The 22,017-nt window shown below is 31.3% G+C and overlaps 1 protein-coding gene across 1 annotated transcript in view; it reads left to right on the top strand.

The window, feature by feature from the left end:
* LOC127718789 (titin-like) overlaps window positions 1-22,017 on the top strand; it is a 319,779-nt gene that overhangs the window by 287,513 nt on the left and 10,249 nt on the right. The window contains exons 209-238 of the mRNA XM_052224839.1: window positions 4,168-4,279; window positions 4,660-4,832; window positions 5,044-5,334; window positions 5,527-5,850; window positions 6,108-6,198; window positions 6,417-6,617; window positions 7,108-7,249; window positions 7,471-7,670; window positions 8,222-8,420; window positions 9,219-9,257; window positions 10,246-10,429; window positions 10,913-11,203; window positions 11,525-11,582; window positions 11,844-11,962; window positions 12,194-12,397; window positions 12,628-12,927; window positions 13,387-13,655; window positions 13,905-14,028; window positions 14,301-14,442; window positions 14,983-15,158; window positions 15,399-15,623; window positions 15,987-16,182; window positions 16,491-16,528; window positions 16,772-16,798; window positions 17,638-18,030; window positions 18,409-18,549; window positions 19,565-19,600; window positions 20,680-20,728; window positions 21,253-21,382; window positions 21,630-21,789. Of these exons, the coding sequence (XP_052080799.1) occupies window positions 4,168-4,279; window positions 4,660-4,832; window positions 5,044-5,334; window positions 5,527-5,850; window positions 6,108-6,198; window positions 6,417-6,617; window positions 7,108-7,249; window positions 7,471-7,670; window positions 8,222-8,420; window positions 9,219-9,257; window positions 10,246-10,429; window positions 10,913-11,203; window positions 11,525-11,582; window positions 11,844-11,962; window positions 12,194-12,397; window positions 12,628-12,927; window positions 13,387-13,655; window positions 13,905-14,028; window positions 14,301-14,442; window positions 14,983-15,158; window positions 15,399-15,623; window positions 15,987-16,182; window positions 16,491-16,528; window positions 16,772-16,798; window positions 17,638-18,030; window positions 18,409-18,549; window positions 19,565-19,600; window positions 20,680-20,728; window positions 21,253-21,382; window positions 21,630-21,789 (5,034 nt within the window). The remainder of the gene's footprint in view (window positions 1-4,167; window positions 4,280-4,659; window positions 4,833-5,043; window positions 5,335-5,526; window positions 5,851-6,107; window positions 6,199-6,416; window positions 6,618-7,107; window positions 7,250-7,470; window positions 7,671-8,221; window positions 8,421-9,218; window positions 9,258-10,245; window positions 10,430-10,912; window positions 11,204-11,524; window positions 11,583-11,843; window positions 11,963-12,193; window positions 12,398-12,627; window positions 12,928-13,386; window positions 13,656-13,904; window positions 14,029-14,300; window positions 14,443-14,982; window positions 15,159-15,398; window positions 15,624-15,986; window positions 16,183-16,490; window positions 16,529-16,771; window positions 16,799-17,637; window positions 18,031-18,408; window positions 18,550-19,564; window positions 19,601-20,679; window positions 20,729-21,252; window positions 21,383-21,629; window positions 21,790-22,017) is intronic.

Below are 22,017 nucleotides of genomic sequence, written 5' to 3'. Positions count from 1 at the left end.
ATTTCGTAGGATGACACTGAATAGTAACGAGTTAGATATATTCCTAGTTGAATCAGAGACATATATACGACATATATACACATATGTGTATATATGTCTCTGGTTGAATAAACTGATAACGAACTCTTTGTTGATAGTGAAAGTGACGAAGACATAAGCGAGAGACCCACCAACAAAAACAATTGACAATACTGCATACATAGATGGATATGTGTGTCCTTGAAGCAACAAAAAATCTATAAAAAAAACCACAATATTGAAGTGGGAGTCGAGGTCATACATCAAAGAAACATGGAAGACACTATTTAAAAAGTATTTTATAACCTTAATTCCACGAGACAATCATTTGTAGTGGTTTTTGTCTTTTTTATTCTGGGGTAAAGAGATGGCAGTTTAAAAGTTAGATTGTTTATATGTATACATATACAAATCCTTGGTGTAAATAAAATCTTTTATTATCAAATATATATATATATATATCTTTTGCAGTCACCATTGAAATGTCCTCAATACGATTTTAATTTAAAAATGAATTAGGTTCATGTTTTGAATGAGAAGCGTAGTCTGAAACGACAACAGATGCACGAAGCTCATTCATAAAATTACGACCAGCAGAAGGTTTCCTTTACTAGGAAAATTTTACTCCTTTTGTAAATTTACTGCATTCGTTCATCTTTGGCACCCTAAAAAGAAGAAAAAAACAATGACTTCAGAATAGCAGAAAATAAACAACTTTGCCATAAACAGAATGAAAAATGAATAAATTGCCTAACAAAATGCAGGCTATAAATTTCATAGTGCACAAAAATGAAGAACTGATTTAAGGAAATTTGTCCATGAACAGTTTCAATATTTAGCCAGTTTAATAAAAAAAAAAAAAAAAAAGAAAAGAAAAGAAAAAATAATTGGGAGTAATATATATCCCCATATGACATATTTATTTGTAAATTTCTAGTTTTGACGATACAGATTGATAAAATTAGCATAGCAGGCTTTGTGTATAAATAACAAAATAATAGTCACCTTTGTTGATATTTTTAGAAATAACTGTTGGATCAATTTTTATACGACCGCAAAAAAATTTTTGTGGTCGTATATTGGTATGACGTTGGCGTCGTCGTCGTCGTCGTCGTCCGAAGACACATTGGTTTTCTCACTCTAACTTTAGTTTAAGTGAATGGATCTTTATGAAGTTTTACCACAAGGTTCAATACCACAAAAGGAAGGTTGGGATTGATTTTGGGGGTTATGGTAATAACAGTAAAGGAATTAGGGGCCAAAAAGGGGCCAAAAATAAGCATTTTTGTAACTTCCAGACATAACTTGTGTGTTAGTGTATGGATCTCTCTGACATTGTACCACAAGGTTCCATATCACTAAAGGAATGCTGGGATTGATTTTGGGGGTAATTGCCTCCAAATTTTAGGAATTAGGGGCCAAAAAAGGGGCAAAAAACAAGCATTTTTCTAGTTTCATGACAATAACTTGTGTGTAAGTGTATGGATCTTTCTGAAATTGTACTACAAGGTTCCATATCACAAAGGGAAAGCTGGGTTTGAGTTTGGGGGTAATTGCCCTAAACGTTTAGGAATTTGGGGCCAAAAAGGGGCCAAAAAACACATTTTTTTTTAGTTTCCAGACAATAACTTGTGTTCAAGTGTATGGATCTCTCTGAAATTGTACTGCAAGGTACCATACCACAAAGGGAAGGCTGGGATTGAGTTTGGGGGTGATGAATCATAATGGGGGTTCAAAAAATTTTGGGGGGGGATTTATTTTTTTTCCCTTTTTTTCTTTTTTTCCTTTTTTGTTTCTTTTAAAATTTTCCATTTTAAGTTGGTTATTTCTGATTTATATTTAAAATCAAATAATAATGATATGGTAGGAGATACACACCAAACAGGATGTGTAAATTATTATATAAAAAGTATTGTGCAATAGCAAGAAATTTTCAATTGCACAGTATTGCACAATAGCAAGAAATCTTCAATTGCACAGTATTGCGCAATAGCAAGAAATCTTCAATTGCACAGTATTGCGCAATAGCAAGAAATATCCAATAGCACAATATTGCGCAATAGCAAGAAATTGTCAATTGTACAGTATTGCACAATAGCAAGAAATATTTAATAGCACAGGATTGTGCAAAAGAAGATACTTCCTATAAATTGCTTATTTCTTGACCAATTTCAATGGGGTTTTATTCTTGATTTCATGGGGTTCTTTAATATGCTGAATCTAACCGTGTATTTAGTTTTTGGATTTTGGGCCCCGTTTTTAAATTGGTCCACATTGAGGTCCAAAGGGTCCAAAATTAAACTTTGTTTGATTTCATCAAAAATTGAATTATTGGGGTTCTTTGATATGCCGAATCTAACTGTGTATTTAGATTCTTAAATTTTGGTTCCGTTTTCAAATTGGTCTACATTAAGGTCCAAAGGGTCCAAAATTAAACTTAGTTTGATTTTAACAAAAATTGAATTCTTAGGGTTCTTTGATATGCTGAATCTAAACATGTATTTAGATTTTTGATTATGGGCCCAGTTTTCAAGTTGGTCCAAATCGGGGTCCAAAATAAAACTTTGTTTGATTTCAACAAAAATTGAATATATGGGGTTCTTTGATATGCTGAATCTAACCATGTATTTAGATTTTTGATTTTTGGGCCCCGTTATCAACTTTGTCCACATTGAGGTCAAAAGGGTCCAAAATTAAACTTTGTTTGATTTCATCAAAAATTGAATTATTGGGGTTCTTTGATATGCCGAATCTAACCGTGTATTTAGATTCTTAATTTTTGGTTCCGTTTTCAAATTGGTCTACATTAAGGTCCAAAGGGTCCAAAATTAAACTTAGTTTGATTTTAACAAAAATTGAATTCTTAGGGTTCTTTAATATGCTGAATCTAAACATGTATTAAGATTTTTGATTATGGGCCCAGTTTTCAAGTTGGTCCAAATCGGGGTCCAAAATTAAACTTTGTTTGATTTCAACAAAAATTGAATATATGGGGTTCTTTGTTATGCTGAATCTAACCATGTATTTAGATTTTTGATTTTTGGGCCCCGTTATCAACTTTGTCCACATTGAGGTCAAAAGGGTCCAAAATTAAACTTTGTTTGATTTCATCAAAAATTGAATTCTTGGGGTTCTTTGATATGCTGAATCTAACCATGTATTTAGATTTTGGATATTGGACCATAATAGGTGAATGTCCAATTTAAAATTTTTAAGTTCTTAGACCACATTCAATCTGTGTTAGAAACCTATGCTGTGTCAAATATTTAATCACAATCCAAATCCAAAGCTGTATCAAGCTTGAATGTTGTGTCCATACTTCCCCCAACTGTTCAGGGTTCGACCTCTGCGGTCGTATCAAGCTGCGCCCTGCGGAGCATTTTATTACGAAACTGGTCTTATTTTCACGACATAACATCTGAGAGTAATATAGTCCCATACAATTGAATATTTATTCGCACATTTCCTAGTTTTACGAGATAAAATGATAGTACCAGCACAGCTGGCTTCGGGTATCAATAAGAAAAAATGGCCACATTTGTTGATAATTTTGAAAAAAAAACACTATTGGATCAAATTTTACGAAAATAGTCTTATTTTCACGAAACAACATTTGGGAATATTATATAACTGAACTGAACTGAACTGCCCCATAAAATTATATATTTATTAGCATATTTCCAAGTTTTAAGAAAAAAATTGGGAGATCAAATGGTTTCTACGGCAATAGGAGGTGAAGTAAAATGTGCCGAGTTTTAATTTTGTTTGTATTTGATTAATCTCATCATTAGAACACATTTTATCAATAACAAATTATTAGAATTAGTTTTTTGTAACTTTTAAATATACTTGCATGCTTTAGCTGTGAAAGGTATCGGCATTATCCATTAGAAAAATCGCGAGGCGTAGAAACTTTTTCACAACAATAGCGAGTTTTTACCCATAAATCCATCGGAATAATCGGCTTTCCGGATGGCCACGTCATTTCATTGGCTGTTATATAGACTCTACTAGAGTTGCGAATCTCTTGTATTATATGTCTCTGATTTCTGTAAAATGAATGTGTGGACTGTAGAACCCTATAGTTCATTTTACTACCAAACTGAACAGGAATTAAGTGTTATAATGTTTTAACATTTACAATTTTAGTGATGGAAGCTCCTCAATTCTCCAAGAAGATTGAAGACCTGTCAGCAGTAGATGGAAAAGAGGCCAAATTTACCTGTGAAGTCACTGGTCTACCTATGCCTAATGTTTCCTGGTTAGTACATTCAAAATTACCTCTCATAAAATGCTTGCCTGATGACACAAGTTAAACTTAGATTTTGCTTATTCCAGAGTAATTAGAATAATCATTACTTGAACAAATTTTTTTGGTATAATTTCCTAGATTTAATTATCTGAAAAGATAAACAGATGTTTGAATACTGTGCTGTATATGATAAAATGATAATTTGAATTTGATCACTGTAAGAACAGTCTGTCATTGAACAGTTTTTTTTTTAGGTATTTACCACTGATAAAAAGAATCATCTATATACATATTTTTGTTGAATTTATGTTGTTGGTCTGCTGACTGAATGATCTTGAGAACATAGACTCCTTTTATTGAAATATACTTTTTTATCTAATTAAAAATAGGTACAGGAATTACAGAGAGGTATTTACTGGTAGACATTACCTCATCAAGAGTGAGAATGGTGTCCACACACTTATCATCAAAGATGTTGAGGAAGGTGGCGATTCTACCATTGAATGTGTGGCAAAGAACCGCATGGGATCAGCCACAACCAAGGCCAGGATGGAAGTTCTAGGTACATATATTACCAATTTGTTTTACTGATTCCAAAGAGAAAATTATGTGCAATGTTTAAATTTTAGTTAAAGGGTATAGAATTTTTTACTCAGAATTTACTTTTATATATATTTCTTAAAAAATTTTAATGCTTTCAACCTCTTCTTCAATCAATGTCACGATTAATAAAGAGGAATTTCATACTTAGAAAAAGATATCTTTGTTTTTAGTACATCCCAAGATTGTTGAAGTACCACCTAGATACCTTGACGGACTGTACATCTGTAAAGGGGACACAATCCAGGTCAGAATTCAGTATCGTGGCAAACCAGAGCCAAACGTTACATGGTCTGTGGAAGGAGAAGTTATTGAACGTAAACGTCGTGTTGACATTAAAGTGACACCTAAACACTCTACTCTGACAATTAATGATTCAGAAAGACCGGATAGTGGAACCTACAAAATCAGTGTTGAAAACAAACTTGGAAGTGACTCTCTTAATATACCGATCAAGGTCATTGGTAAGTTTTTAAAAACTAATAAGATATACATATTATATTTTATAAGTCATTAAAACTTTAATTTTAAACTTAAAAATGTCAACTTTTTACATTTTGAAACTGTCATTTTTAGATCTGTAAAATGGTTTGATAATAGAACAAAATTTAAAGATTGCAAGTTTTATTGATTTATAATGCTTTACTTATTAACAGAACGTCCTGGACCACCAGAAGGGAAACCAGTCATTACTGGTATCAACAAATTTGCTATCAAGATGACCTGGCAGGAACCAGAAGATAATGGTGGTGCACCAATCACTGGTTACATTGTTGAGAAATGTGATGTACAAACTGGAGCATGGAGACGTGCAGCTACATCTAAAACACCTTTCTCTGCTGTTGATTGTCTGGAGGAGTTTAAAGAATACAAGTTCCGTGTTTTAGCTGAGAACACGATTGGAATCAGTGAGCCAGGACCTGAATCAGATGTTATCATGACAAGAGAACAAGTACCTGATGTTGACTATGACAGCATGTGTAAGTTCCAAAGACCGCAAAGGAAGATTTTATAAAAAAAAATTGATATATTCCTTTTACTATTTTCTGAATACATTTTAAATTTGTTTCAAAACATTGTAAAACAACTTTCAGCTATAAGAAAAACTTTCTTCATACAACTGATATTCAGTATAGTTTTAGAATAGTAAAATACATTTTATTTATATGATCAAGGGAGATAACTATCTTGTTGTCATTTCTTACTTGTTCTTTGATATATATTTTTTGTTTTTCAGATGATGCCAGCTTCAGAGGAAATAATGTGAACCCAGACCGCATTAAAGGTGACGTCCTTGGAAAATACATCATTTGTGAAGAAATTGGACGGTGAGAATTTACACTTGTTTCATAGCATTGATTTTATTCTGTATAACATATATACTCCCATTATTCATTGTGCAAAGAGATTTTTTTATTTTAATTTCAGTTGTCAATATATTTTCCTGGCATATTTAACTCTTTTAAAAAACAATACAAGACTTACTTATCATTCAAGAACAACTTTCTTTTCAGCGATGTTAATTTTTTGCTTTATGTATTTTAAGTGGAGCTTTTGGTGTTGTACATCGTGCCATTGAGAGAGCAACCAATAAGAACTGGGCTGCCAAATTTATTCGCTGTAAACCACATGAAAAGGAGATTGTGAGACATGAAATAGACATCATGAATGACCTGCATCATGCCAAACTCTTACAGTTACATGAAGCCTTTGACCAGACCGGAGAAATGGTCACCATCTTAGAATTGTAAGTTTATAAAGCCTTTAACGAGGCAAGAGAAATGGTCACCATCTTAGAATTGTAAGTTTATAAAGGAAATAGAAACAAAAGATGTGGTAAAATACAAATATTGATTTGCTAATATTTCTGTAGAATAAAACATTTAATAATAACAGGAATTACCCAAAAATATTAAACAGTACAAAAGACCACTCCACCAACACAGTATTTTTAATGTAAATGTAAGATCATTTTGTACTAAGAACAATGTGATCATTGACTTTGGTTTGGCCCACAGATATGAGGAGAGCAAAAGTAGGGGCCAGCTGAAGGACGCCTCCGGGTGCGGGAGTTTCTCGCTGCATTGAAGACCCATTGGTGGCCTTTGGCTGCTGTTTGCGCTATGGTCGGGTCGTTGTCTCTTTGACACATTCCCCATTTCCATTCTCAATTTTATTCCAATTTAACATGATAATTTCAACAATAGGAAATAATAATGCTTTTTTATACTTTTCAGGTTGAGTGGTGGCGAATTGTTTGACCGACTAGTCCAGGAAGACTTTGATTTCACAGAAAAGGATTGTATCACCTACATGAAACAGATCTGTGAAGGTGTCAGACACATGCACAGACAGAACATCCTACATCTTGACCTCAAGGTAAATGTTGTATCATTTCTACAATGTTTATCAAAATTTATAAAAAAAGTCTTATTGATTAGTAAAATTTGATGCACATATTTCAATTAATTGGGCATATATAGCAAGTCCATGCATTTTAATTAACAAGCAAGTAAAAGCTTAAAATCTAAAAATGTTTTTATATATCTTGTCTTATTATTAAGATGGAGTATTCTGATTTTCCAAATTTAATTTTACAGCCCGAAAATGTGATGTTTGTTACCAAGGATAGTAATGATCTAAAGATTATTGACTTTGGATTAGCCCAGAAATTAGAGGAGGGAAAAACCGTCAAAGTTCTTTTTGGAACAGCAGAATTCTGTGCTCCAGAAATCATCAGCTTTGAACCAGTATCTTTCTCTACTGACATGTGGGCACTTGGTGTTATGTCATATGTAATGTAAGTTTGTTACACTGGCATGTGGGACAGTTTGTGTTATGTCATGTCATTTAAGTATGTCATACTGACATGTGGGTTCTTGATGTTATGTCATATGTCATGTAAATTTGTCATTTATTACTGATGAAATTAGCCTCTGTTGTTACATAACTTTGGGAAAAAGAGTTTAAAAGTAAAACGTTGAATTGGACTGAAGGCAGACTGTACATTACTGGTATATATATGGAGATCCTCAGATGTACACTTTCTTTTGTACTGTTCTTTGGTTGGTTATTTTCTCTTCTCCTTGTGTTTATATGTGGAAATGGAATATATAATGAAAATTGAAGCAGTCAGTCATGATAAGTAAAGGGATACGAAAGATAACTTGAAAACCTTGAATTACAAATATTTAGGATAGTTGTTATTGAATAGATAAAAGACAGTAATCATATTAAAGGGTCCATAGTCAAAACATTTTGCATATACCTTGCTTCTTATCTTTCATATCACTGTGCTTCTGTTAAGGATTTTTTTAAACAAACTGTAACCAATTTCTTTTTATGTTACAGTCTAAGTGGATATTCTCCTTTTGCTGGAGAGAATGATTTAGACACATTTGCTAACATCACACTTGGTGATTTTGACTTTGAAGATGAGGTGTGGAATGACATTTCTGATGATGCCAAAGATTTTATCCAGAAACTGATGTTAAAAGACAAGAGCGATAGATTGACAATTGATGATGCTCTCGGTCATCCTTGGCTCAATGTAAGATCTTATGTGCATTTTCTTCTTTTTATTTCTGTTTAGTTGTTGTCATTAATTCCCATCCATGTAATTAGTGAGGTTCCTGATTCTTAACAATTTTAGAAAATATATATTCTGAATTATTATAGCGCTAACATTCAAAGCTGCTATATAAATAGTGGTATGAATGTTAGATTCAAATCAGTATTTTTTTTAACAGATTATTTCAAACAATATTCAGGGAATTGATGGATATATATATAATTTATCTGTACATTTGTTTCCTGTTCAGGAATCTCAACTTTTGGTGTGCTTTTGCTTTGTCTTAGTTTCCATCCTATCATTGCCAATTATCTCATTCATTTAGTTATAATTGTACATTCTTTTTCTTACTTTTCTTTTTTTTATTCTCTTACAATTTTTTAATTATTTCACCTTTATTTTTTTATTTTTCTTAAATCTGTTATATTTGTTACTATTATTTTTTTATTTGTTTTGGTTTTATTTTCAAAACTTTTTTTTTATACTTATATTTTTACTAATCTCCATTTACTTGTAATTTAGTATTCTATTAAAGTTATAATCGTTTAATTTTAGAAAAGCTTAAATTTTCACTGTTTTATTTTAAATGCAATAGATAAATGAAACATGTTTGTATCAATTTGAAAAAAAAACATACACACATTTGCTGCATATGCTTTAATCATAATTTATTTACACATACATAGAAATAGTCATAGACATTAATACATTTACCATTAAAGCAGTAAATTATAAAGTAGATTAAACGCTAGCATTAATATCCTGCTGCTTTTTTAGCCAAGAGAACCTAAAGTTGATGCCAAGACTCTGAAGCATGTGAGTATATGCTCTTATTGCGCATTTAATAAACTGTTCAAACAACCAATTTGAAAAAGTATTTAGGGTTATCTCCCTTTAAACTTAGTTTTTAAAAAACATTTTTTTCTCTCTTTTTATATCGATACAAATATTTTTAAACAATAATTTTTAAATAAAACACATCAGTTTCTCAATACTATTAAATGTTTCTTGTTTTTGAGAATATTTTGTAGGGAGTAAAATTTTTGGTTATTTGAGCAACAGTAAAATTGAGTACTTATTTTCAGATGGCCTGTTCATGTTGTAAAAGTGCATGTTTACAAAAGATAGAAAAATACATTTTGTTATACATCGTCATGCAAAGTAAGATCACATAACATGAAACACAAAAAATATTTGGTTAAAGTATGAATTATATGAATTATTTTGGTTAAAAATTTTGGATTTTTTACAATAGTTGTTACAAGCCTTTTTGAACCCAAAATTCAATGAACTAGAAAGAAAATTATAAAGTTTTAAATCCCACCCCCAATCCTGAGTGCATGAATCTATTTTACACTAGATGTGAGACATTATCTTTTTTTTTTGTTTAAAGTATTTGTTGACTCATGACTATGGGTTATGCATTCTGAATACAAATATCATGAAAACAATGCACAAACTAAAATTTTTTATTTTCTTTACTGAATCCTAGATTATAATCATATGTATGTCATTACACAATAAAGTATGCTATTTTTTGTTGTATGGTTTCCGTTCAGTTATAGATATTTTACTGTTTACTTTATTGGTGGAACATACAAAAAACAATGTGAAAACTTTGGAGACCAAAACATGCCTTCATGCCCCTGTTCCTTTATTTATATTTTAATTAGAGTAGCAATTAAAACCATGAAAAAGGTATTTGAAGTAATGTTCTGTGGAAACATTAGTTACCAGACAAAGACAGTATAGTTATATTTCACTTTAGCTGTTTCTTGACAATTCTTATAAAATAATTATTCAGGGTGCTGCTGAGAAGAAACTCACAGGCAAGAAATTGTCAACACTCCATCACAAAGACTACCATGACAAACATAGACACAAGGAAGATGACCTTGACCTTCTACCCATCGGTAAACTGTCCAGAAATAGCGCCATCTTCAGGAAAGAAGGAGATGACGGTGTATTTGCCAGGAACCTGGTGATGGGTAAGTTATATGGCCAAAATTTCAAATTCACAGCCTAAAACTGTTAGTCAAATATTGATAATAGATATTATTCTTGCCTAAATTTGCTCGACAGATTCCCAGGAATGTTTTGTTGTTGTCGATCAAAATTTCTGTACCAACAACACACAAACAAAAGCAAAAAATAACTTTACCAAATTGTATGTATTTTTACACGTTGATGACAAAATCTTTACTTTATCATTTAAAACACAATTTTTCTTCTCAACATTTGTGCGTTGTTGTTGTTTCCATCAGTACAAATGTAAATGATGCCAGCATGCAAGTTGTAGTTCCTAAATCTTGAAGGTTTACTCATCTTTTAAAAGAAATATGTTTTGAAGCTTTTTTTTGGCCTGCAGAATTAATTTTTATCTTTTCATAAATAAATTCAGTTTTCAATGTAAACAGAATATACAAGAAATGAACTTATTTGTGTAAACAAATTGTACTTATGTTTTTCAGAAATGCCACCCCATGCTCCTGTTGTTATGGAGCCTTTGACAGATACAGATGGATACGAAGGATCACGTGTAGAATTAACCTGTAAGATTAGTGGTAAACCGTCTCCAAAGATCACATGGTTCCTTAACGGAGATGAGATTTTGGAGGACAAGAAATATCACATGTTGTACAAAGACAATTATGCTTCATTATTGATAAATGATCTTGAAGTAGAAGATGCTGGAAAATACCGCTGTAAGGCTGTCAATGAATTTGGAGATGTGTCAACAACAGGAAAACTCAGTGTTGATGGTATGTTCAAGCTTGATATATTTTGGTAGTTTTGGTTCTGAATGGGTGAGCAGAAAATTCATACAAATATTTTTAAAAATTGAATGTCAAAAATATAGTATATATTTCAGGGCAGTAACTAGTAGGTCACAATGGCACTCCCCTTTGAAGGAAAAATGTGATCAGAGCATATATTTTTCATAATATGTATTCATTTGTATATACAAGATGAAAAAAATCTTTGCAGATGTACCACCCTTGATTAGAAATTTGGCTTTGGCTCTCTTTCTTTCATGAAAGAATCATAATCAGTATATACATGTTAATATTGTCTTATTGTAGAAAAGAAACACAGAAGAAGAAGGAAGAAACCAGCAGACGAAGCCATTGCCAAGATGCAGTAAGTTGATTATCAAGGAATTACCATCTCAATTCTTGACACAAATTTTATTATTATTTAGGATCATTTAGATATGCCTAACCTGAAATTAGTGAATGAAAATCTTTTATTGAACTATATTTGTTGGTTAAACTCTGCAGAAATTCTACTATTCTCAAGAATTTGAAATTGATAATCATTTGAGACAAACAAACAACAACTAGTTGATATTGGTTGATTTATAGACTATATAATATTATAAGAATGTATGTATTGTTATAGATATCCCCGACATGACTATGATACAAGTTTGTTAGACAATAGTGTACCACCATCATTCACACTGCCACTGATTGACCAAGTCAAACGTGTGGGAGAGGCTCTAGAACTCACTGTTACAGGTCAGTGTAAATATTGATAGAAATACAAATTAAAATTCTGTATAAGCCAGATAGTTATTTCATTGCAATTTATCAGTTTAGCTTGAATTTCAGGACATAGTTTTTTTTTTTTTTTAAATACTTTACAAAAAATAATGTCACATGTTGTAGATCATTATTAATTTTTTGTACCTATATTATCCACAATGTAGTTTGATTGTTTTTTTTATTGATATCATAATTACTTTTCAGTGACCTGTCGTCCAGAACCTGATGTGACCTGGTACCACAATGGTAAAGTTATCAAATCATCCGAGAGATATGACTTAGAGCACATGAAGGGTGTATATCGTCTGATTATACATGAAATTGCTCCTGAAGATGCAGGACAATGGCAATGTGAGGCAGTCAATCAGTATGGAAGCTCAATGTGTGCTTGTGATGTTAAAGTCATAGGTAAGATTGACATCTATAAACAAACAAATAAACAAATTATTTCTTTAATCAAGACAACAAGTCACTGCACTAAAATTAGCAAGTAAATTGGGTTTTTTTTTTTTTGTTCAATTTTTACTGGTCAGATTTAAAATAAACAAGATTATTTAATTAAGGTAAAATCTGATGAGCTGAAATTTTTTGTCTTTTTTATTACATACAGAACTGTATTTATAACTTGATTATTTCAGAAACCATCCCAGAGGGAGCTGTTCCACCTAAATTCACCAAAGGATTAGAGGATACTACAATTGTAGAGGGCAGCTCTGTAAGACTAGAGATCAAGGTCAAGGGATTCCCAGAACCAGAAATAGAGTGGTACAAAGAAAGACGACTTCTGTTCTCTGGACGTCATTTCACAGTCTCAACTGAAGGTGATCTCCACGTACTGACTATCAGTGATACGTACCACCAAGACACAGGCAGATACATGTGCAGAGCTGTCAATGTTGTAGGAGCTACTACAACGGAGGCCATTCTCCGTGTACAGAGTAAGACTTTTATTGTAACTTTTTAGAATGAGTTTACTTCTGTAATGATATAGTATTTTATTTTGATTTAACCTAGGACCAATAAATAGATTTATGTATTAGGCACAGTTTTCACTGGCTTTTTTTCTAAGAAAAACTTACAGTATATGTTTATGTTATCTATGGTGTACAATTGCTGGCAACTCTCATTGTACCTAATTGATAATGACATGTACTGAAGTTATTCTCCCTTGGTTCAAACAATCTGGTTTCAGTTTACATGTGGTTTCGCTCAGGAGATGCTGTCCAAGTCATACATATTATAACGATTTTTTGTTTCATGTCAGTATGATGAATTGAAACCAATATCAATAATTTTAACGGCTTTATACATTGATTTAAATTCATAAAATAAATTATAATCTTATTGTAGTGACACATTACATAGTTTTACATTTAACATAAATTTTCTTATTCCAGAAGCACCAAAGGAAGATGAACTAGATTCCTTCCAATCACCATCAACCTTCCAGCCAATCAAACCTGTCACAGCAGAAACCACAGAAACACCAATGAGAAGGTTCAAAATAGAAACACCACCAAACTTCACAGCCAAACTGAAGGACAAGACAGTCTCTGTAGGAAATAGTGTGACATTCACCTGTACAGTTACAGGAATACCTAATCCTAAAGTCACATGGTACAGAGACGATCGTGATGTCACCAAGGAGTCTCGATATCTCGTCAGGGTAGGTTATGCACAAATCATATGTTATGGAAGTATTTGTAATGATATTAGAACCATTTATATTTGCCATAATCCATTTTTTCCTTAAATTACATTTATTATTATTTTTACAGCTAAGAAACAACATTTGTTATCCTTGCATTTTTTAAATGATAAAGAATAGTTAGTAAGAATAAGACTTATTCAATTGTTAATCTCTTGAGGATAAACTTTATTGTTTTTAAATGAATTGTTTTCCATTTATTTACAGAACAAATATGGTCTGTTATCACTAGAGATCATGGATGTTACTGAGAGAGATATGGGACAATTCACGTGTAAAGCCGTAAACAGTGAAGGGGAGGCAACCTGCACTGCTTCTCTTGAAGTAGTTGGTGAGTAGTTAAAAGCAAAATTAACAACATCTTTTGCCAGATTAATTTTCAGTGATTTTTTAAATAAAACTATTAAAAGATGTATACAAAGAAATGCTTTATATAAGAGCATCATTTTTATCTACTTATTAAAATAAAATATTTTATTATTTTACTATTTTATGGAAGAGGATAGGGTAAAACAATGAATCACAATACAATTTGGTTTTTTAAATTGATTTTGTAAACAAATAAATGCTCAATTTTGTGAACAGAAAAAGTTTGTCTTTCAGCTGCTGAAAAGGAACCAGTAAGAGAACCAGTCAGTAAAAGACCCCAGTTTATTGAACCATTACATGACATTATTGTTATGGCTGGAGAGGAAGTGACATTTAGTTGTAAAGCAACAGGCCAACCAAGCCCAACATTTAAATGGTAAGTTTTACCTAATAGAAAGTTTGGCTGAAGTTTACTAGAATGGATATGTAACAAATGATTTATAAAAGTTTAACAAGTTGGTCTGTTTTGCTTGTTCTAAATCTGCCAATTGGTTTACCTATTTGTCCTATTTGTCAGACTCTCCAGCATAGTGGCTGATGTTTATTCAGTGACATAACTATGTGCCCTTAAAGACAGTAACATATTTGTATATCATTGCCTCAATCTTTCTGATTGGCTAAACACTCATATTGCACTCCATTTTGTATAGCGGGAAAGCTTTACATTTAAGCAGGCAGATGAACAAGTTAAATGTTTTAGATATATAACTTGATTTTTATGTGTTTCATTTCAATGTTTTTTACCTCAATTGCAATGAAATTCTGATAGTGGTGATGATAGCCTTTATGACGAGGTCTGGACTATAGTCCCCAATGACAAAATATGGAGGCAAATGTGCTATATTGCCAAATATATGTTTTTCAATTCTCGTAAATGATTTGCTTCTCTAACAGACTATTATCTATTACTTTACAGGCAGAGAGATGGTACAAACATAACTGACTCTCGACGTATTTACATTGGCTCAGACCGTGATGGTGTTGCTGAGTTGGTCATCAGAAGTTCACGAGTCAGTGACTCAGGACTATATGGCATTGTAGCTCAGAACTCATATGGACATACTAGGTGTTCTGCTAGTCTCAAGGTCAAAGGTCAGTAACATTCATATTCATGTATAAGCTTTCATGTTGTAAGAGTTTTTTGTGTCACTATTCAAAATCTTATTGATTTTGTTTACAATAGATTTTACTATTAGAAATGATACAGGTGAAATCTTAATTTGCTTTTTTAACCTTAATATCTATTAAGAGTATAACATTGTTAGATTGACAAAATTGAAATTATTTATATTAAAAGGCCAGTACCAAATTAAAACCGTATAATTATTTCAGCCCGATCCAGTTCCAAGTCACCACCATCAACACCAAGCTATTCTGAGGAGGAAGAATTCTCTATGGCAACAAGACTTGAGCGTACATATGACAGGAAAAAACCTGTGGATATTCCGGGTGGACGCCCACCACATTTCACCTTGGCCCTTCCCAAGGTCATTGAATTAGATGAAGGTGACAGGTTACATCTGGACTGCTCTGTAGAGGGCTATCCTAAACCATTCTGTAAGTAGTAATATAGATTGTTAAAACTGGACTTGCTCTGTAGCAAGTTTCATTGAAACAATTAAGTATAAGAAGAACTCAGTGCACTGGAAAGAAATAATTTCATCTATCCATTTTGTTAGTTGTCAGAGATATTTTCAGAACTACAACTTTTTTATTTTTCTGTCATTGCGTCTTATTTCAATATCATGTTAAACCTCTAGAATATTATATCGTATTTACTGTCAGTAAGACTGTGTCATTCTAAAGTATTTTTGAAAATAGTAAAATTTGTCAAATTAAAAACAGTTAAGAATGATTGTTTCATTGATGATTATGTTACAAAACAGACTTCATTTTTATCTTCATTTTAATCTATTTCAGTAACCTGGCATAAAGGAGTAAGAGATCTGAAATATGACTATCGACACAAATCTACTTCTTTCCATGGAACCTATACTATAGAACTACAGGAGGTGATGATGTCTGATGCTGGAGAGTACACAGCTAGAGCCTCTAATGCCCTCGGGGTTACTGAGGCTAAATGTATAGTAAAGATCAACAGAAAATCTAAATACAGGTAAACTTAATGTGTCTGTTTCTAATTTGTGCTGTAGGGGGGAAATTGAAAAACGATGCATTTAAAATCAGGAAAATCTTAATACAGGACAAGTTCCTATATACTTGTTTACAAAATCATTTTAACTGAACTAAAAACATAAGGTACAAGCATTTACATTATGGAACCAGTGATTAATTTATTTTTATTTTTTTTATTTTTTGGGAGAGGAGAAGGGAATTTTGATATTACAGTTTTTGTACCACTATACAATAACTTGTGAAGAAATAAGATAATATTATACATGAGTTTTGTATTTGTTCTTACAGAGAAGAAGTACCTACAGATGAAGCTTTGAAAGCTGCAGGTGAGTTCTGGCAATTTTTCTCTTGTGTTAATTTTGTGTGCCATTTACAAAATTAAATTGTTTAAAAAATTGTGTGTTATCTCCCTTACACCATTGTTTCCATTTTTATTTATATTAATATTTATTCTGAAATATAACATTATTTAACAAATTCATATCCATTATATTTATATTAAAGTACCTTTTTTGTAAGATTTTAAAATTATTTTGTGTGTTTTTATAAGTCCTTCAATTCATTTTCAGGAGAATACCATGAAAATAAAGGATTTGGTACATATCTTTTCTCTGCATGTTTTAATAGATTAACTATAAATTTAGTAGCAATAGTTTAAAAATTATCACTTATCAATGTAGAACAAAACTTCACATATTTGTCAGCAGTGTCACAAAACAATGTGCTATTCAAAAAGTTGAAATACTTTCAGTTTATTGTAAAATTGAAAAAATAATAGAGTAGAAAAACTGTGAACAATAGATAATATGTATTAGTCAAAGAAAATAAACCATTGCTGACAAGTATATAGTATGTAAACATATGACAGTCAGTAACTGTAGAAACACTGCACACAGGGTAAACTATGCACAGTAGTGACAGCAGTACAGATAGTTTTTTTTTTTTTACTTAAAAGTTTTTTTTTAAATATTGAAATACATTTTGTACTAAGCTTCCTTAGGTAGGATTTTAAAAATTATACAGATACTGTAGTAAATAGTTACATATAAATCAGTTAGTTGTCTGAACAAATAGTATATTAATATTGACTTAAAATATTTTGAAAATAGAAATAAGATTAGTTGTTTGATATTCATATTTTTTCACCTTTTTTGTTGCTCTGTGTCCTGTACATTTGGATGATTGTTAAACAATATTGGAACAACTCTTAGTCACTTTATCAACTTGTTCACTGTTTCAAAATTTACCATACATGTTGCTTTTCCTTTTTGTTATCTGTGATTGTCACTAGACAAAACCATTTAAGATTTCTATCAAGTTTTATAAACTTTTTTTAAATCAGAAACCCATATTTTTTCTGTTTGGATGTTGAATGATATATTTAGAGATTCATGCATTCCATGAACATGATCTGAATGAAATATTTACTTTACAGCACCATTCTTCATCAAACATCTGCCGACTGCCATGGACGTGATGGAAGGCATGAATGTACAGTATGACTGTTATGTGGAAGGGGACATAACTCTCATCAAGACTAAACAATCACAGATGAAGAAAGTAACAGCACAATTCACTTCTCAAGAATTTGAAGGAAAATATAAAGACATTCCAACAATGGCTATTCCACCAATGATGATGGGTGGCGCTGGTGCTTCACCTAAACAAATGAGAAAATCTGACGCTAAACAATCCCCTAGATTTCTTGAAGGACTTGAAGATCTGACATGTCGCACAGGTAGTATTGCTACCTTAACAGTTGTAGTTGAAGCCAATCCAGAGGCTCACATTCAGTGGTTTAAAGATGGCAAAAGACTAATTAATTCAGGTGAGTATTGTTTATTTTATTAAGTTGTATATCTAAATAATATACTTCTACAAATTTGAAAATAAAATATGTTTTTATAGTTAATTTGCTGGCAGCTTGCTGGATATATTCATGACTTAAAAAGTAATTCGATCTGCTAAGAGATGTAAACTTTTCATTAGAGCGTATCAGAATAAGTAAACAATCCACTTCTTATTACTCTGACCATCTTTGACATCGCAAGTGAAGTTAAAATGTCATGGAATATTCGTTTCCCCAAAATATGACCTAAAATTTAAAACAAAAGGATTCTTAATACTGGGAAATTCAGTTCATAAACATCAAATTTTAAGACTTTAGATATGTACATATTATTTACCATTGAATAATTAATTTCAGACCACATAGAGATATTCTATGAAGATGGTGAATACATCGTAGAAATCTATGATACAGAAATCTCTGACAAAGGCCTGTATAAATGTGTGGCAAAGAATGAACATGGATCTGCCGAGACACAGTGTAAACTTACACTAAGAGGTAACAGAGAGCTCTAAACATTGACTAATTACATAATTATAACAGAATTAGGCGATATGTATTTAAAGAGTTACAGTTTAGGAGGTTTGACAATCATGATATTGTTTTACTGATGTTTTGTAGTAGGGCATGTAAAACTAATATTTGCTGACATAAATCCACCCATTTATTGCAAGAAATATCCCAATTGTAAACTGATTACTGTTATCTTCATTCTAATATAACCGCTACAAATAAAAATGGTTTTGATAATAGACGGTATTCTGTACTTTTGCTGAGGAAATTCTTTTTGGGTTCCAACCATCAGTTTTGGAGTTCTGAGTTAAGATAGAGTAGAATTTTCATATAATGTTACATTAGAGATATCAGGCAACACTCTTATCTAATCAAATTCATATTGATTCTAAAGAAAGTTGAAAATATTGAATCAATTCTTTAAAAGCTTGCTTCAATTCGTCTCACTAAAAAATAGATTTTCCATATCATTTCTTGTAGTTTCTTTGTTAAACCTGAGTAAAATACATATTAACATTAGTTTACCTCAAAATTACATAATGTGCATGCTTTTTTAAAGTATTAATGGAAATTAAATCAATTTCATATCAGAAATATGTTACATGTATTCACAAACGCTTTACTGTGGTATATATGAATAGCTGTCTTCAAATTGCCATAAATATTTCATATAAAATCAATCTTCTTCTAAAAAAACATCATTGAAAAGCTAAATAGATAATGGCTATGAAATATTTTTAGAGATATGGAACTGTGAAAATGTATACGAAATATATATGGCAATTTTAAGATGGCCACTGTCTTAGAGCTCAATATTGTTTATTACTTACCTAGTATATATTGATGTAGAAGCATGGTATATAATATTATAAAAAGTGTATTCAATATATTATTAGCATACACAGTTAACAAACTTTATATAATATAATATTTATGTAGATTTTTTTCTTTAATTTTGGTTAATAGTTGCATGAAGTAGAGATTTTATTTTTATTTTTAGCACCAGAAGATTTAGAAGACGATGATTTTCATTTTGGTATGCTGCTTATCTTTAATTTTTATACACAGACTAGATAACAGTAGTGCATCCTCACACCTTTATACACAGACTAGATAACAGTAGTGCATACTCACACCTTTATACACAGACTAGATAACAGTAGTGCATACGCACATCTGTATACACAAACTAGATAACAGTAGTGCATACTGATATCTTTATATGCAAACTTAATAACAGTAGTACATACTCACATCTTTATACACAAACTAAATGACAGTAGTGCATACTCACATCTTTACACACAAACTAAATAACAGTAGTGCATACTCACATCTTTTTATACACAGACTTAATAACAGTAGTGCATACTCACATCTTTTAGTTTCATTATTGAATATATATTATATACACATAATAATTCTTGGGGATATTTTGTATTTTACAAAATGAAGAACAGAATTAAGTGCAATGGTCGATAGAAGTCACTGTATAAGCAGACATTTACTTTGAGGATTTTATTTTGTTTTATTTTCTTTCATTAAGGAATTTACACTCAAACTAAAAATAAATGTAAAAAGAACTTTACTTTTTCAAATTGGTAAACAAGACTCAGTGGCCTAGTGATCTAAGTAGTTCATCTACTGTATCACTAGCCTGTCAACACCAGTGTTGGGAGTTCCAACCCCACATGTGGCAGGTGCTTAAAATTCCCAATTAAATTGACTAGGACAGTTTTCTTGCCAAAAGTTGTTGGTTCTCTCCAGGCACTCGGTCTACCTCTACCAATAAAAACTGACCACCATGATATAGCTTATACTGCTTTTAAACAACAACAATCAATCTATTAACCTATTAAATTATAAACCATTTGAAAACAAATCTTCTCAAAATCCATTTGGAAGACAAAACCTCGAAGTTTTAAAACCAAGAAAACTAATATTCCTATCATATGTTTTATAAAACAGATATATGTTCTTATTACAAGTTATTATCATTGTAATGAGGAGAAACCAATTTATTCAAATATTAATTAATTATCTAGTTTGTTGATTTTTTGGAAGATAAATTATAGATTGCCAGTGTTAAAGGGTATTTGTTTCCTTTCATTTCAGAAAAATCAGAACTACTGGCTTTACCTACAGATAAACCTGGAAAACACAAGTAGGTTACTCTTCCCATTCCTCGTATGCAAGCTCTTTGTGCTCATTAAAAAGCTGATATAAAAATGTGAACATAACAAAATCCCCATATTTCTCTTTTATTCATCAAGATGTCATGTAAGAGTTATCTGCCATCATATAGAAAATCTGGACTTTTAATTTTTTCAAATTTCTCCAAACTTTGAAGTTAATCATACTCAAATTGTAGATGTCTTTTATGTTATTCAAAGTGATTAAACTTTTACATTCAAATGAAAACTACAAAGAGTCATGTTTTGTCATCAGCTTAGAGAAGAGAATAAACTCCAAAACTGGAAAAGATCAAACCTTAGCAAGCTTTAAAGGCATTCCAAATATAATTATTGAAACTACATATGTCAAATGAGAGATTTATAAAGATGAAAAATGTACCTTTTTATGGGAAAAGTTACAAGTTTGAAAGATATATATAATATTAAAAACAATATAATTTATATGTTATAAACATGATGATATTTTTTTAATTGTAAACACATATTTTTACAGGAAATTTGCACCAAAGTTTGTTGTTGAGTTAGAATCTGTTGTTGAGGTTTACCCGACAGACGACATACAATTTGTTTGTGTTATTGATGACACACTAGACAAAGTTTGGTGGGAAAAAGATGGCAAAGAGGTTAGTAGGGTTATCATTGTATGTGAGTGAATAAGATACATAACATTTATCTCCCTTTAGAGGAAAACAATATTTGTTTCACATGTAAAAACTTCTTAACAAGAAAGATGTTGAACGGTGATGAGCATAACTATTTTTCTTTGAAAATAACTAATTTTATGTATAAATTTCCTGTATGAAATTACAGTTTTGAATTTCGTTACCTTAATTAAAATAACTTAAAATGCATCTGAATTTTATATTTCAGCTTCCAAGTACTACCAATTCTTCTATCAAACAAGAAGCTGACGGAACACAACAGTTAGAGATCAGAAATGTTGATCCTAAAGACCAAGGACTATACACATGTAAAGCTAAGACCAAATCTGGGGAAATTCTCAGAACTGATGCTAAACTTGTTGTTAAAGGTAAGTCTAAAATAAATAAGAAGATGAGGTATGAGTGCCAATGAGACAACTATCCATCCAAGTCACAATGTGTAAAAAGTAAACAATTATAGGTCGAAGTACGGCCTTCAACATGGAGCCTAAGGTTGTTTGGGGAGTTCTCAAAATTGTCAAAACATATGATGGAAGGGTTTTCTGATTGATATTTTATCATCTCAATATTCAAATATTTCAGATAATACTTACTGA

The sequence above is a fragment of the Mytilus californianus genome, unplaced genomic scaffold, assembly GCF_021869535.1.
Source record: "Mytilus californianus isolate M0D057914Y unplaced genomic scaffold, xbMytCali1.0.p SCAF_10, whole genome shotgun sequence".
In the NCBI taxonomy this organism is placed as follows: domain Eukaryota; kingdom Metazoa; phylum Mollusca; class Bivalvia; order Mytilida; family Mytilidae; genus Mytilus; species Mytilus californianus.
Note: the sequence above shows the minus strand (reverse complement) of the source record. Positions and strands in the feature narration are given on the sequence as shown.